The sequence below is a fragment of the Alternaria triticimaculans genome (assembly GCF_023758025.1).
Source record: "Alternaria triticimaculans strain BMP 0046 chromosome Unknown scaffold_3, whole genome shotgun sequence".
NCBI classification, from domain to species: domain Eukaryota; kingdom Fungi; phylum Ascomycota; class Dothideomycetes; order Pleosporales; family Pleosporaceae; genus Alternaria; species Alternaria triticimaculans.
The window spans coordinates 2,268,529-2,285,362 of NW_026055960.1; the positions used below are offsets into that span (position 1 = coordinate 2,268,529).

The 16,834-nt window shown below is 53.4% G+C and overlaps 6 protein-coding genes across 6 annotated transcripts; 2 read left to right on the forward strand and 4 right to left on the reverse strand.

Moving 5' to 3' along the window:
• Window positions 1-2,889: 2,889 nt before the first annotated feature.
• Window positions 2,890-3,759, reverse strand: J4E78_003458 (uncharacterized protein; the record flags this gene model as incomplete). The annotated part of the gene is made up of 1 exon (XM_049364098.1): window positions 2,890-3,759. One exon carries the CDS (start codon window positions 3,757-3,759, stop codon window positions 2,890-2,892), a length of 870 nt encoding a protein of 289 aa, XP_049224763.1.
• A 2,368-nt stretch (window positions 3,760-6,127) lies between these two features.
• J4E78_003459 (uncharacterized protein) lies at window positions 6,128-7,617 on the forward strand (the record flags this gene model as incomplete). Its single annotated transcript, XM_049364099.1, has 2 exons — window positions 6,128-6,808; window positions 7,024-7,617. The coding sequence occupies 2 exons, from the start codon at window positions 6,128-6,130 to the stop codon at window positions 7,615-7,617; spliced, it is 1,275 nt and encodes a 424-aa protein (XP_049224764.1).
• A 34-nt stretch (window positions 7,618-7,651) lies between these two features.
• On the reverse strand, window positions 7,652-8,368 carry J4E78_003460 (uncharacterized protein; the record flags this gene model as incomplete). Its single annotated transcript, XM_049364100.1, has 1 exon — window positions 7,652-8,368. One exon carries the CDS (start codon window positions 8,366-8,368, stop codon window positions 7,652-7,654), a length of 717 nt encoding a protein of 238 aa, XP_049224765.1.
• A 998-nt stretch (window positions 8,369-9,366) lies between these two features.
• J4E78_003461 (uncharacterized protein) lies at window positions 9,367-10,793 on the forward strand (the record flags this gene model as incomplete). Its single annotated transcript, XM_049364101.1, has 3 exons — window positions 9,367-9,748; window positions 9,812-10,006; window positions 10,063-10,793. 3 exons carry the CDS (start codon window positions 9,367-9,369, stop codon window positions 10,791-10,793), a joined length of 1,308 nt encoding a protein of 435 aa, XP_049224766.1.
• A 205-nt stretch (window positions 10,794-10,998) lies between these two features.
• On the reverse strand, window positions 10,999-11,688 carry J4E78_003462 (uncharacterized protein; the record flags this gene model as incomplete). Its single annotated transcript, XM_049364102.1, has 1 exon — window positions 10,999-11,688. The coding sequence occupies one exon, from the start codon at window positions 11,686-11,688 to the stop codon at window positions 10,999-11,001; it is 690 nt and encodes a 229-aa protein (XP_049224767.1).
• Window positions 11,689-12,039: 351 nt separating this feature from the next.
• J4E78_003463 (uncharacterized protein) lies at window positions 12,040-16,604 on the reverse strand (the record flags this gene model as incomplete). The annotated part of the gene is made up of 2 exons (XM_049364103.1): window positions 12,040-16,536; window positions 16,587-16,604. 2 exons carry the CDS (start codon window positions 16,602-16,604, stop codon window positions 12,040-12,042), a joined length of 4,515 nt encoding a protein of 1,504 aa, XP_049224768.1.
• Window positions 16,605-16,834: the final 230 nt, after the last annotated feature.

Below are 16,834 nucleotides of genomic sequence, written 5' to 3' on the forward strand. Positions count from 1 at the left end.
TGTGAAATTGATCTGAATTTACCCGTGCAAAAACAGTAGCGACAGCTCTATCAACCAGTGTTAATATATGCTGCGACTAAGGATGCAGTCCAGATGTTGTTGAGATCAAGCGTTGGAGGTGCAGAAGGCGGTAGGGGAAGGCGGGAGGGGGGGTTACATACATGCAGCTAAGAGGTCCAAAGTGCGGAGTAAGCAATATTCTACGCCTGTGTGGGCCGCAAGATTCAGGCTTGGGCCTTCTCGAGCTGGCCGACAGTTGGCGTGGGAGAGCCTGGTGGCATCGATAAACACCCGCCGTTGCCATGGAAATCGCGACCCACCGGCGGCGGTTCGAGCCGTGCACTACTAGCCTGGCCAGGGAAGCACTACCACAACTCAACACCTCATCTTGCGCGACACCCTTACCTTGTCGACAACCGTTTACTACACCCTTGAATATGCCCATAGTTTCTGCTAGCAAAATGACAGCGGAATCGTGACGGGCAACGTGCGGTCAAAGCCACTGAGAACTCTGCACCGGCTTGGTCCCACAGGTGCAACTACGTCATTCGCGACTCGCATTCGCTACTCGCCATGCGTGGAATGCCTCGCACATCTGAATGAGAGTAAGGCTGTTGCGATGTCGCTCGCAAGGGGTGACGAATACGAGCATGCGTGCAAATGACCGAATCACAGCCTTGCCCGTCATGGTGTTGCTGTTCACCGGACCTTGGCAGCCTTCCGACTATGCCATTATGGCTGACCGCAGCTGCTTCTTCGCGAAATTCAGAGCTTCGCAGTACAAGCCTCCGACGCCAAACCTCTTTCCCACAGTTTCATGCACACCTCTGGAAGAAACTGCCGTGGTGGCTTGCGTCCCGAGGTCTGTCAAAGACTCAGCCGCTCAGCCTTGTGCGCCAGGCACCATCTGCTACCTTTATAACTCGCGATGGCTTCAATGATTGAATTGTGGTGAACTTCCGGCTACGGATCCGCAATTACACCCACCAAGCCAACCTTGACATCAACTTATCGTTTCCCCATTATGGCAGTACACTCTCACTTTTGGACAAACGCGACCGCGCTCATTGCTGTTATTCGTTTCGCCCTGTTCTCACCCGCGATAATTTACTGGGTCGCCGCGTCCGACCACCACGAGTTGATCAGGATCAATCCCGAACTTCACGACGGTATCTACGGCACGTCCATGCTAGCTGGCGAAAGGCTTGCGGACAAATGGGGCTTTATCTTATGGATCTGGAACTTGGCCTGTTGGTGGCCTGCGCTGGTATGCTTCCCTCCACTGAACTTACCTTTCACGATTGTCGACACTACGATTACCGTCTTTCTGGCGACGGCTACAAACTACCAGGTTGGATACATACCTCTTAATCCAAAAGCTTGTCACGACAAAGCGGGCCTCGAATTGCAGCGACCCATTGGCACGAATGAGAGCTTTTTCGCTGCTGCCGGAAGACTCAACGGGACAACGGCGACTTCGACTGCCATGTGCTTGGAATTCGTGGAGGAGGCACAATATGGTGTTGCGCTAACGTAAGCCGTATATTCGTGGATAGATGGGCCTTGCTGACTACCACAGCTTTTTGTACGCCCTCGTGTCGTTCATAGGTATCCTTGCGTTCCCCGTTGGTATTTTAGAGTTGAGAAAGAACGGCGAGTCCATTCTCGACATGGTAAAAGAAATCCTCAAAATGCACAGGGGTTGCTTCGCTTGCATGTTCAAGTGGCCAGCGCTCTTGGTGTATGGTGTTCTGATCTACACCCCGATCTTGTTCTTCCGTTACCTACCGATGGACTTCAAAGCCCCGGTGCGATCAGCCCGTCGGTACGTCACGAAGGCTACGATAGGGGCGGAGCAAAAGATCGAAATGATGTTGACAGAGCGCATAAAGCACGCGAGTAACAGTGGTGATACTGTTCTACCATGTCAGGGTAGCGGTGGTACTCAAAACGAGCTTTCACGATTTCTGGCTGTCTACGACATGTTGATCATGGTCGCCAAAGATCTGCACTACACCGATATCGCCAGCCTATCATCAGTCTCAAAATCAGTCCGCGAATCAGTCCTACCTTCGAACGATGTCTCAAGCCGACTTGGTATCTTCAGGCGCTACACGTGCGGCCCTGGCGAGAAGAACACCTGCTGGGGCTGCACGAATCAGATATGTGAAGGGTGTGAAGAGTTTTCTTATATGCCACATGCGCCTGCACTTCATCATCTCGAGGATTGCGTCCTATACTGCGCATCGTGCTACCATACACACATCGTTCGCAATTCTCGCAATCGTAGAAGTCGAGCGAAGGGAAACCCGACCTGCGACTGTGTAAAGCGCCTTTCTATTCGACAACAAAGAGCGTTTTGGGGATTTTTTAACAGACACGCGTACTACACGGAGATGAGGCTATCTCAGACTACTACGCGACTCTGTCGTACTTGCAGTCAGGTGGACAGTGAAGAACTTGCCATGCGAAAGGCAGAAAGCGCGGTGAGGTTGCTGAAGAAGGGATTGAAAAGCGATGGAGGAGAGTGGAAGACGTGCGCAGTCTTGGAATGTGGTAGGAGACTGGGGAGTGGTCCCAGATACTGGGTATGTGAGCGCTACAGTTGCAACAAAGAGTGCAAAAGTACTATACACCCAGCATGGGGCAACAAGACAGATGCCGGCGTTACTGGGGAGGCTATTGCCTAATGGAAATACTTACGGATATGGATCACTATACAATTCCGTCGATTGTCTGACTAAGTTCTTTCTTGTACAACGTGGCGCAATGCTCTCTAACCCCGTTCATAACAGGATCCATGTCTCGATACTACGCATTCATTTGTGTGGGACATGTATTACATTATTGGTATAGTTCTATGACTGAACAATCAAATAGTACCACTATCTACAGCATCATCGCGGCAAAGACACCGGCCGCAAGAGCAGCAGCACCTCCACCAAGCTTGGTAGCAGCACCAGTGTACTCAGCTGGGTCGCTGCTAGTGGGGCTGGGCATGGCCATGGTGCCATTGGGAGAAGTACCGTTGCCACCGACCATCTCAAAGTTCGCGCAAGTAATCCTCGTAGTGTTGCCAGTGTGCAAGACAAACGCCAATCCACCGAAGAATCCAGCACTGCCCTGCTCAACACTGAGGTACGGGTCGACAAAGCTAGTAGTGAAACTTCCTTCCGTCATGATCTTGCCGCCGTGCTTTCCAGCCAAGTCACCAACCTGGCACGTCTCAGGCTGCGCGGAGTCGCACATGACGAGCTCGCCACGGTTTGTAGGGTCCAAGTGGCCCATAGTTGCTGTGCAGTTTCCGTCGGAGGGGACGGGCATGGCGTGGATGTGCCAGGCGAATGGGCCGAATTGCGCTTGGTCGGGTAGGTTGGTCAGGTCGACGGTGAAGTTGACACCACCTGCACCACCCACAGCTTGGATGGAACCGGAGATGGTGCTGCCCACGAAGGGGTTGTATTGCACCTCTGGCATGGTGGCGCGGTAGGTGGCTGAGGGCTGGTTGGAAGACGCGGTTGCAGTACCCTCGAGACCACCAGTCTCACCTGGGAGGTAGCCAGGCGCAGGCGGAAGGGGAGAGACGATGGCTCCCTGGATTGTGTCGACGCCAGTGAATGGAGTGGCGGTTGGAGTGGCGGGAATGACACCAGACTTTGCGGTTGCGAGGACGACAGGTGCAGGAGCACCCTCTTGGACCTGCTCCTGGGCGTATGCCAGAGCGCCAAAGGCGAGAAGGGAGAAAGACTTGGACAGCATCTTGTAGTTTGGCGATTGGTGTCTGAGGAGCGAAGGTGTTGAAGATGCAGGTGCTTGACTGCAGGTGACAGAGACTACCCTTTCGTCTCTTATACCAATTCAATGATCAACACACGCCTCGTCAGGCATGCAAACAATACGTTAGCCCTCCTCCCAATAGACGCCCCTGAGCTTGTCACCAAGGTGACATCAGTAACTGTCATATCCTTCGCTTCCTCCACCAACAACACCCATCTCATGGACGCCTCCAGCCGAGCTAACACGGCTCATTCCTCCGCCGCAACAACAGAGCCATCATGCCCTCGCGTGCGCATTCCAGCCGCCTCGATGCATCCAACAAGCCCCATCTGTGCTGTGCCAACGGATAAATCGTGCCGTTAGCTGCTCGTCGCTTGCCTCGCGGCAATACGCAGCTATTGCCGGTCATGAGATTGGCGAAAGCTTGAAACGCAGCGGAGTCTGCAGCGAAACCTTGCAAACAAGCCTTTTACAGGCCAGCGAACGTTCGGAAATTCGCCCGGTCCGCATTAGCGCTGTCTGGGGTGCATTGCAGGACCGTGCCTGACATCAGCATGTGGAGAGACTGGCAGAGATGGTCGTCTTGGTCCGAGATGGCGGGTCGTCGAGCGTGATGTCAAGACTCGATGGATGCGGGGTGCTAAGCGAAGTATGACAACGCCGCGCGCTAGGAGTCAATACTGTCGCTCCGCGGTGACTAGAATGGAGGTGACGCGTAGATGTAGAAGAAAGGGCAATTAGACGTTTTGGCGAGATGAGGTGTGCCTGCTTCCTTGGTTTGTTGGCCGTGTCGCAGCGGCATGTCAGGGCGTGCGGCCTGCGACTTAGCATGGAGAAGCGGCGCGACGGGTACCTTACTTCGAGTGTATACCGTGTATTTGAGGAGAAATGCAAGCTGTCGGTGGCTTGTTCGATGATATCCGGCTGATTGGACACGGCACTTCTGGGATAACACGATCGCGCCTTCCTGGAGATTCATTAACGATAACCTGCTACCTCATCATTCTGGGAGCAGAATGGAGCAATACTTCAGACGAAGTATACTGCAAGCAATCCGAAACTGGTTATGAAAGTTAGTGACGAATAGAGATGATCGTGGAGTTCGTTGGGAATGCGGCCCTCTTGGAGCACGATTGTCAGCGGCAATGAGCAACTATCTCAGACGCACAAAGACTCCAGAGCTCGTGAGCCGGGCTTGATGAGCTTTGTGTTCTAGGTTGCCTGTTTGGCGACGCGAGGGGCCAGAAACATCTTATAGTCGTAGTACAGATGTGTGTACATCATAACCTGCTCAAAAGGGCTCTTCGCCTCATTAGTGCCTTCTAGAGGACTTACAGCAGCGACAAACATGTGATGCTAGATTTGTGCTACTCACATATGACTCGATATCCAATGCTGTAGGTCAATAAGAGGTTGGTGAGACTAGAAAAGCAGAGCGTAATGTTGTTTCCGACTCGCGACTTGCGACGACTGGAGGGATTTCAAATCGCGCGAGCTGTACAAGCCCGATCCGCGGAGCCCGGTTCGACATGTACGTCTCGCGCTGATGATGCAAGATTTGAGGATCTTATGAAGAAGGATATAAAGACTGTTCATGTTCATTGTCGAGACCGACGTGGCGTTGCAACTGATGCGCGTAAAACCCACCTCGCCTTAGCGTGTCGTGGTCGCGGCTTCCCTCCTCGACACCTCTGATCCCCAACCAGGACATTATCACCAACGCTCTGTGGTGACCTCTGTCAGAGCATCTATCAAGGTTGTGCCGCTCGCAACTTGCTTGATCTCAATGATGCCAATGCGATGCGATACGCCCCTCCACCGATGGATTTGCGATCCCGACAGCGGCACCCCCTGTCGCGAACCTTCATCGCCGGATGGAGCTATGACCACCACAACGGGGTCCTGCGAGTACGAGCAACCCCAGGTACCATGAGCATTCGCTGTTTCGCTCCGTATACAGCTTAAAGGTATTTCTCATTTGCTCTGCAAATGGTTCCTGAAAGCGAGTCTCCTCATACCGGAAGGTCAGTCCACCTGGGTACCATTGGCGGAGCAATACGCCGCAGGCCTAGCAAGCAATGAATCTCGATTGAAGGCCACCGACCAATCCAGAAAGATAGAGGCATTGAAGCACGCAATCTGCATCCAATGCAGTATACATGCTTCGTGAGCATCGTAGTAACAAGTGGGGTTGCACATTATGACGGCGGGGTTGAGCAGGTATGAGGTAAGACGCTTGTCAGGGAAGAACGTGCGACGCCTCAAGGGCTTTCAGTTCGAACGACATCTATTCACTGCTTGAACTGCTTGATACAACAGAAGAAACGGCGTTCTCATCATTTTTAACAACATGTCCGACTACAGCGATTATTGTTGCAAAAGGCGAACGATTCAACAACTCCCAGTCCCCGCTCGGAGGGGTCACAATGCCATACTCAACTCCAACTACCTAGACGATATCGTTGATGCGATTGGTACTTGGAGCTGCCAGCGCATTCTCATAGTGCACTCGAAGGCGCTTCATGAGAACACGGATATCGTCGAGATGCTGAAAGAAAAATTGGGCTCGTTTGTTGTAGGGACAAAGTCGGGGGTGGGTGATCACTCTCCATACGAAGACGTACTGGAGATCGCAAGACTATTCCACGAAAAGAACGCGGACTGTCTGATCAGTATAGGAAGTAGCAGCTACTCGGATGCAAGCAAGATCGCTCGCTTGATGCTTGCGAATCTCGCTCCAGATTACCTCACGGTAGAGGCCATGGAATCCTTGGTAGACCAAGAGAAGGGAAGTGCAGTTGATCTGAAGGACCCAACGACAAAACTCATCCTCGTACCGACGAGTCTATCCGCAAGCGAGTGGAACAACAACTCATCTGCAACGAACCCCAAAACAAAAAAGAAGCAGCATTTCGCAAGTGAGCGTGCAGCACCAGACCTCATCCTTCTGGATCCTGAAGTAGCGTCCACATCGCCTCGGAAGTTGTGGGTGTCGAGCGGGATGCGCGCGATAGATAATTGCGTCGAAACGGTATGTACTACCCTTGGAGTTTCGCTAGGTAAAGACTGTATTGACACTGTGTCATCAACAGATGCTCAACGATGAGTGCACCAGAGACCTCTTTCTCATCCCTTCCATATTTAATGGGCGGATTCAGTCATCGTGTATCTCGTGTGTGTTGCGGGAGTCGTGAGTGGCTCGTCGTTGACGGGTCATCGCGGTACCATGGGATGGGATGGGATGAGTGCACCAGAGAAGTTTTCCACTATATGGAAGATGCGCTTGCAGTCCTACTGAAAGGGCTGAGAAACTACAAAACCGGCGAAAGTGACAGCATCCGATCCGAGCTGCTCGATGGAATCGGAAATTGTCAGATAGGGTCCAGGAACGCGATGATGGGTCTCATCCTGTGGAGCATTCCGATGGGACTTTCGCACGCCATTGGACATCAGCTGGCAAGCGTATGCGACGTTGTGCACGGCGTCACGTCTTGTGTCATGCTCGCCCCTGTTCTACGGTACAATGCCTCGAAGTCGGAGAAGCAGAGAGAGGTACAGCAACGCGTGCTGGGAATCTGGAACAAGGTCCTTGAAAGCGACGAGCCGAGCCTTGCGGATGCGGTGGCCAGCTTTGTGAGAAGCCTTGGGTTGCCGAGTACGCTGAATGAAGTGGGTGTTACAGAGCAAGAGGACATTGAGAAAGTAGCGGAGCGCACCATGACTGACGTGTTCGGAGCGATGGAAGGTATCGGCGGGAAGGAGGATGTGCTGGCTATCTTGGCTTCAGCAAAAGCCCAAGGCACCGAGGATGGAGGGCTGGAAGGAGGCGCACCGATGTAGAACACGATCTAAGTAGAACAATCGTAATACTCGCTTATACCAGCTGCGCTCTCGACTTGCCCTTGGGGAAATAATGCAACCGCAAGTCACCCATCGGAAGCTTCTCAGACTTTGCTACATCTTCCATAATGACAGTCGCCAGCTCAGTAGGAAGCTGGCCAACGCCCCATCGCCTCATAGTCCTCCAAATCTCGTATATCCTGCTGCTTTCGTGCAGGAACTTTGTGGATCGACGGAACCAGCCAGCGGTCATGTGCTGAGCCACAGTGTACGAGCGGGCAAATCCCCACCTCTCCCAATCTTGCAGATCTTGCGCGGCCCATATGGGGAGTAGATCACTGGCCCTTGACAACGCTAGCGTTACCGGTGCCGTAGCTTTGTCCCAAGCAATGAGTTTGGGGGTTGATGATGAAGATGTGCGCGGTTGGGTAGAATGCGAGGATGGTGGATCCCACTGATCCACACAAATCGTCAACAGCGCATCATCCAGAATCCAATACAGACTCTCGCGTTGACTGTGTAGGAACCGCTCCAGTCCAACGTCGTTGTGTCGCAGAACATTAACACCCCAATCTACCAGTAAACATGCCGCCTCTGCCCACGATGCTGGCGCGACGTCCACCAGCTTGTGCACGGTCGCGGCAAATTCGCGGGTACGATGGAAGAGCATTTGGTATATTTGCGGGATAACAGTTAGACCATGAAGATCGGCTAGGGTACTGATGTTCATGGACCGGATGGCAAGGTCCATGGTGTAGGTGGGGTGGTGAGACCCGCGGTCCCAAGGTCGCAGAGTAGGGACGCGGAATTGTCCATCTTGCGGCAAGGGATCAGAGCCTAGACGTGGCGGAACCTTGGATTCGGGAGGTAGATTTAGCGCAGGCATCATGGTGACCATCACAGCTACAAGGCAGGCCAGAATGATGTAGGAGCGATGATTGTGGATGCTGTTGGTTGCGGCCTTACACCAAGTGAGCTGAGCTGAGCTGAGCTAAGGTTGTCTCGTTGGAAAGCGGGGTACACAGTCCCTTCCAGCTAAGGGAGTGCAAGGAATCCTATGGGATAACGATCCAGAAAGCGTGCCTGTGTGTGAAAGGGTCCCTCACGTGGAAGGGCGGCTCCTGCCCATTCGGCACGCTAGCGCCCTCCGACGCCGGACAGCCGGCAGCTCTGGACGCGTACGCCTCAACACACATAGACCCTTCTTCATACAGCTCTTCGATAATCGCGTGTTATTCGATCATCCGCGCCATTCATGAAATCGCGAGGCCCTTCTCAACAGAGTTAAAGGGTTCAATCGCGCATTCTTGCCCGTATACCCATGTCGTATGCTCCGATCTAGCCCGTTACGGGCGTCGATCATCGCCCGTGATGACAATGGTAAACCATGCGAAGCACCCGTTCCGAATGTCGAGAGAAGAATGCGGTGGACAACGGAGCTTCAGAGCATCTCAATGGATGTATCCAGCGGGGTAAAGTATGACCATGTAATGCGAACCCTCATTCTGGGCTCAATACATCGAATATATCTCATCATGATCAAGACGTAGTCTCTGGCACCATGTCCCCTTCATGCAATCATCAACGCTTCCTACTTGATTTGAGAGCTCATCCGTCAGTATAAGAAGGCGACTTCCCCATTCCAACATAGCAACAACCAACATCTTTACATCGTCAAGATTCAGAGTTTCTTCTCTGACAACCTTTTCTCATCCTTCACTCTGACCTAAGGGTCAAGCAACATACAAGATGACGAAGTCCTCTTCTATCATCACCATCTTCTTCTTCTTCTTCTCCGGTGCGGTCTTCGCCGCTGTCGTCCCTCCTTTCGTCACCTCTGCCGCATCCGCCATCTTTGCCACACCTGCCCCCCGTTCCGAACCTCTCTGTGCGCCTCTCGGTGACAGCACTGCCCCGGAGCCATCCTCCAACGCTCTCTCAGCTTTCACAGATGACGAGAAGTACGACGAGTTGGCCTTGACGGCCCCGATCCCTGCCGGCTACACTGCCACCATGAAAAATGCAAACTGTGCCTTCTCGTCCAACAGGTACATGCTGTACGTTCAACTGGACTCATACGACCCGGAGGCTTGCGCCGAACTCTGCAACAACCATGAAGGCTGCGACTCCTGTAAGTTGTACCCTTTGGCATGATATTATCATACAGCAAAGCTAATCATCTTCCTCTATGTAGTCAACATCTACATCCAGCGCAGTCCGTCCCAGATTCCCGGACCTGCTTGCCCCAACCCTAATCCCATTGCCGTCGCCCAATGTGCCCTCTACTCCCTGCCGGAGGACGCATCTTCTTGCACAAACTTCGGTCAGCACATTGGCCCCGCCGATGCCAACGGTGAGGCCTTCAAAACGGCTATGCGTAGCTCCAATGGTACGTTCTTCTCCTATACATCTACGTACCAGCTCAAAACTAATCAGTGTACGCAGCATACAACAAGATCGCTGTCAAGGAAGTCACCGTGACTGTCACCACTACCCACCACATGCACACGACCTTCACCAGGCTTGTCTCAAGGAGTGATATCTCACGGAGAGACATCGCCACTACTATTGACAATGGTGATCGAACAATCAACATGACTACTACTGTCACACACACTCGTTCTGCAAAGTCCAAGTCTGTGGCTGCTGGAACCCCGGCTGGTGTTGTCACTGTCACTCGGTCGGCAAACCCTGCGTCCCACGTTGGTACGGTCACTGTTACCCGTTCGGCAAACCCCACTGCATATGCTGGTACTACAACTGTTACTCGGACCAGGTCCCAGAGCGCAGGCGCAACGCCCTCCCCGTTCCAGTCTGTCATCTACACAACCGTCACATCCTACTACGACAAGCGCGCCGAGCCGTACACTGCGCCTGCCGAATACGTCACCGTCACTGTGGAAGGAGAACCTACATACGTTGACACTACGACCACGACCATCATCAACACGTCTGGCGTAGTGACCGTAACTACCACTATCCCCAACACCCTACCCGCAGAGACCACGACCATCACCGTTGATGACGCTGAGACACCTACCTACGCTGACAAGCGCAGCCTGGGCCCTGCTGTCACGGCTGAGCCAATGCTCACCATCACGATTGACGAGAACTACATGTACACTGGTCCTACGGATGTGCCTATGAAGACCTATACTATCTACCCAGACCACTAGAGTGAGTAGTAGGGGTGCATCTGACTTTCTTGTGCTTTGGAAATTCGCTGGACTTAGCGCGGAGTCTGGCGTTAACAAGAGAATTGGATTTTGACTGTGCGGGCTGATGGTGTTTTGACTGCTTGCGCTGTAGACATAACTAGCTAATGATAACAACCCGCAAAACAACTTGTGACTTTCCCGTGATGCAAACCAACCAGGTCTCTCACTCCCCAGCACAATCATCGCAAAACCACTCTCCCTCCGGAACTGTCTTCGCCGTCATCCCAATGCACGCGAAGTGGAACCACTCGCCCGTGCAATCCTCCCCATCACACCCCACCATCCCACCAGTCTCGCGCCGACATCCTCGGATGCAGTAGTGGCTTGACTCCGACTCCGGCTCATCGTCGCCGCCATCCTCGAAACCGTCCCCAGAAGCAGACGCGGAACCACCCTCGTCGTCGGCAACCAGGATTGGTGCGTCTCCACTGGCACCAACAGCAGGAAGCCCGGCGACTACATCGTCACCACCGTCCTCAATCTCCTCACCCTCTGCGTCAATGTCGGCGCCAGGCTCCTCAGCGAATAGCTGCTCGACAACAGCAAGGGGAACGTCGGCGGCAAAGGCTACGAGCTCAGCCATCTTGCGCCTCTTGCGCGGCATGTCGTCGTCAGAGTCATCTGACTTGCGCTTGTTGGAGGGAGGCGCGCAGGACGGACAAGACCAATGCGCAGGGCGATCTTCCAGCCCTACACAGCTGAGATGGTAGTACCGGGGGCGGCACCGGCGGTTGACGCACCCAATTATGGGTGTGAGGTAGGTGTTTGGGGTGTTGCAGGTGCAGATGCCGGGAATTGGAGGAGAAGCGCCAGCGCTTCCAGAAGTGGCTTGCTCGGTAATGGTAGAAGTCATGGTGGCTGTTGTGAGAAAAGATTTGGAGATTGTATGGAGAAGTGGCTTGAAAATGGTAGTGGTAAGAGGAGATGGGAGTAGAGGTTGCTGGGAGAAAGTGGGAGAGGCCAGAACTACTTGATATAAGAAAGCCCAGGGCCGTACTGCAATGCTGGTCTATTGTATTTGCGATGACAATAGCTAGATGAGAATACTGCGACGACAATAGCACGGCAATGAGAGCGAAGTGAAGGTGGAACTCTTGGCACGGATGTGAGAGACGAAATCGCGAACTGGATGTAACGAACAATAGGCGGAGCGTTTGCAATAGTCACAAACAATCCTTGCTGCGCTCTCACAATACATATTATCCTAGTCTCCGTGACCAACGATCTGCCTCCTCCCATGTACACCCTCCCACTGCTCCCAAAGCCCCTTCCAAACGTCTCTCTCACTCCTGCCTAGACCGGCGAACATAGCGTCTAGCCCGTCCCTGTGCAAGCTCGCCGTGCCGATAACTTCCCAGATGCCTGGCATTAACTTCTCTCTCACCTCCTGATCTAATCGTCCGTTGAGCTGGAAGCGGCAGAACGATGCGAGGAGAGGGTACAGGAATTTGCTAGCCTTGTCGCGTGCTGCCTTGACGGGGTCATTGAGATCCTTGGAGTTACGTGACTGATGATGCTGGTGTGCCTTTGTGATGGAAGATTGCGGTGGGTTGCACAGAGTCGAGAGGAGACGCGTGAATTGCGCTGCATTTGTGGGTGTGAGACGCACTGGCTCCGTCGCTGTGACGGTACGTAGCCACGAAGGCAGAGCGCCACTGCGACTAGCATTCGGAATGAAGAGGCAGAACAGCAGCCCCTGCAAAAGTGGTAAGAGGAGGTGGAAGCGTCCGCCTAGGCGACCACGGTGTACGAGTAGGCTAAGGCGACTTGTATGACAGAGCCTTGAGAAGATCTCAGGAGCATACTGAGATGACAGTACGGGGCTGCTTCGGGATGTGAGCTTTACGAGGACGCTGAAGACGCATTCGATACTGTGCTGTGAAGCAAGCGAGGGTTTATCGTTCAGAATTGTGTCAATGCAACCGAGCAGAGCGTTGAAAGAATCATAGTCGGGACTCTCGGCAAGCAGAACGCATATCCGAGGTAGAAGTGCAAGCTGCCTCTGCTTGAGCTCGGCGTTGGATTCCAGCTGGTCGTCCAAGGTCTTGATAAGATCGTCGAGGATGCGGTAGGACGCGGCAAGGTTTGGCTGCTTTTGATCAACAGTCAGTGTTGTGACCAAGTCTAGCTTCTCGTGGAAGGCAAGCGGGCCGAGCGTATTGCGCAGTGTTGTATACACGTTATCCTGTACGCGAATGGAGCTATTTCTGAGGACGGTAAGCGCCAGACTGATCAGCCACTTGACGTCTGGGTAGAGCTCATATTTGGCGATCAGTGTGTAGATTCGTGCGAAGTAGTCTACAACTTCGCTCGGGATGAGAACCGATGGATCGATATATTGCTCGAGGTCAACGGCGTCCTTGAGCCATGTGCGAAGCCATGCCTGCACGCGGCCAAGCTGTTTCACTTCTTTCAAGGCGTCTATGGACAGCTCATTGAAAGCGTCCAACGAGCCTTGAAGCAGTGCAATATCCTCACTACCAAGACATTGCTTGAGCAGGTCGACATAGCGCTCGATGTGAAGCAATGAGTTTTGCTTCTGGGAAATCGACGTCGCTCGCAAGACCGAGAGCCTTGCTAGCGTGCAATTGTTGGTGGCTTTTGCAATGGATAGCAGCCGTCCTGCGTAGGCGATGAAGAACTCTTTGTTTTGGGCTTGAGTCTGGTTCGGAATGATGTGGCCAAGGGTTCTTTGGACGAGCTCTCGCAGTAGCTGCAATGCTGCATCTGTTTCGAGATTTTGGCGATGCAGCTGTTCCGCGACGTCGAATATGACGTCTGCGTCGGTAGAAACTTTGGCCTTTGCATTTGGAACATGTTGGAGATGTGCCATGACACTTAACGGTACTACTGTGTCGCTCTGTCCGAGGTCAAGGAGTTCGGTCGTGCGGTCCAGTATGGATTGTCTTTGCTCGCGTGACAAAGCCGAAGGTTGAATATGAAGTATCGCTTCGCCGACCACAGCAGGCATTTTGTTTCCGGCTCCCTGCCCGAGAGCCTCCACAAGAGCTGCACAATATGCGTCTTGTATGACGGAGTTTCCATGCTCGAGGATGGACTGAGAAAGTGATTGACAGATAAGATCCCTGGTAACGCCATCGAATTGAGGTAGCTTCGATAGTAAGGCATGCAAAGATTGGCGGCATGTATCCTTATCTGCGTGCTCGAGGAGACTGATAGAGTATGCACAGAAAACCTGGATCATCTTCTGCTGTGCGTCGGGTTCTAGCTGGTCGGAAGTTAGTGAGCTGATCGCCTTGCCTAAACCACTGCGAATAATCTCCTCCGAACCGGACAGGGTCTGAAGACGATCACAAGTATTAAGCCAGAACAATGTTGCAGCAGCTCTTGCAGATGCATCTGCGCCTTCGCCGGCGTCTCGGCGCCCTGCTGACTTGACTTTCAGAGCTTGTTCGAGCAGCGGGTAGAGTAGCTCATGTTGCAGCGGGGATGATGCGTGAAGCTCGATGGGCCACAACTTCTCTAGTAGCTGGCACAGTGTGAACCAGGAGAGGTGGGCCTTGATGTAACGGCTGTAATTGAGTTCCTGAACCCATGTCTTGTATGTGAGGAACAAAGCATGAAGCTCAGATTTAAGTGCTTCGATCGTGTTCTCGGACTGGATTGATTGGAGAAGAGCCGGCAGCAGGACAGCACTGCTTGCTGAATTCTTGTAAGCGGCGAGTTTCCTAACCTTGACGTTCTCTTCGGCGGAGGTCTCGATTGCCACAGCAAGCTGCGCCAGGCGCTCCGCATGCTCCTGAATCAGTGTTGTTATCTGGTTCTGGGTCAAGGATGGTTCGAGAGACTCCGCTAGAGCACTGTGCAGGGCGCGATCTTCCCAAATGATTTCCTGTCCGTCCTTGAGAGAATTGCGCTTGCCATGCCTGTAGCTCTTGACCAACTGCTCATCCCATCTCCGGATGAAGCCGAGTAGATTCCGGTGGCGCACAAACGCCAGCATCAGTGGGTTGATGATCCTCTCCAGAATTTCAGCGCGTCCTAAGGGAGTACTAGCCTCGTTGTTGGATGCGGAGTGTCGCTTTTCTTTAGAGCTAATGGCCATCTGTTTGTCGGTAAAGCCTGCACCCTCTAGCTCTGAAGCCGTTATCGTCTCGAACAAGAACTCAGTCAGGTCAGTCTGACGCTCTTTCATGACTTTGGCTCCCAACTTTGACTCCACAAAGACTGATGAGTCGAGCTGAATAAGAGATGCGATGAGGGACCAATGCACCTGCTTCTCCTGACGTTCGGGGTACTTTACACCGCAATGATACCAGAAGATCTTTTTGACAAGGTCTGCAGAAAGGCTTACTTCATGCGCTTGCAGAACGTGAATAGCACCGCTAAGCGCAGTAACGGCCGTCGGCCGTGTGATGAACTTGGGAGGTGTAGTTAGCGAGCACCCAGCACACTCAGCAAGCGCTGAAAAGACAGCCTGTATCCAAGGCTTCTCCATGGCTCTGCTCCTGGGCGTCCGTGATGGAGAGGCGCGGATTGCTAGATCGAGCACATGAGGGACTGTGTTGAAAAGAGATGCGAGCTCGGTAGGTAGCGCGTCGCCACCATCTTCAATCTGCGCAGCCTGGAGGAGCTTTGCGCGGAGCGGTTCCAGGTTACTTGCAAGGACTGTGGTATCTCGGGCGTTCGGACCAACATCGTTAGAGCCTGTAGCGACACTGACATCTGCAAAGAAAGCTGCTCTTGAAGGTGCGAGCAGGTGTCTCGCCAGAAGCTTGTCGAGCGCTGCGATTGCGCGATCAAGGGTTCTCTGAGAGCGTCTTGTACCATCGCTACGCATCTTTTTGAGAAGTTCCAGCAATGTCAAGATAGGCACAAGGCACTCGGTGTTGAACTCCTCGGCGGATGCCCCAGTCTCGTCTTTGACCTCAGCGGTTCGCAGGTCCCACATCTCAAGCGCAAGCGACAGGTTCAGGTATTCGTCCAAAGTAGTGTCCTCGGAAGTGGAAGAAGGAGTCGCGCACAATATCCGGACAGCAGTAAGCCAGAACCTTAGGATGCGCGAGGCTTCTGCGCTGTCCGTCCTCAAAACCATCTTCATCAGCTCAGCCTGGGTAGTGTCGTCGCTTTGGTCGCTTCCGGCTAAGCGAGCGATAGAGTTGACCACAGTCCTGACCACGCCGAAAAGACGGTCCAGGTTTACAGGGCCGGCTGCTGTCGATGCTGCCGATGATGCCTCAGCTGTTCCTCGTTTGCGCTTCTTGGATGGTTTGGTTCCTTCGCGGACGGTCGCGCTCGACTCGGAGTCATCTTTCATGTGAACGTCTTTTGAAGTGGCCGTCGACTGTAGGACTGCGTCTGTGTTGAAGTTCTCAACAAGGGTTCTCTCCAAGATACTGGGAAAGGCGGCATCGCGTAGATGCGGTGCGCTTCTTGAAACAGGCAAAACATGTATCATCCATTCCAGAAGCTGCCACGCGCTGGCATTTGTTCGCGCTGTCCGCCCGGTTTCCGTCTCGTCTTTCAGCTTGTCGAGGATCCAGCGCAGAACCCATTCCGCTCTTGCGCGCACGAGTCGTCGTATGATCTCTGATCTTGTGTCGTGATCCCGTATGGTACTCCAGTCTTCGGGAAGGCCTATGATATGCGCAGCTTGGCGGATCTGCTCGTCGAGGTCGGAGAAGTCTTGGTTGATGGCCTGCAGCCGCGGTCGGGTCGACGCAGGGTCGTTCTTGGAGGCCTGTTATGTTATCAGCTATGTATATACCCAGGAGTATGAAGAACTCCTACTGGCTTAATCGGCGCCATCTTGTCACCTCGTTCCCCGTTGTGATTGCAAGAACTGGAGCAGATCGCAAAGGCCTGGTATGCGGAAAAAGTTTGGGCACGGACCAAGCCATCCTAGTCGTCCCTGCCAAGTGCCGGCGACGTCAAAGTTCCGCTTGGAGCTCCGCCCAGCGCCCATCAACACCACGTCGAACCGCTGCCCATCACCCCCAGCACACCGAGTGCGCCCTTGAACCGCCCAATTGCACTCG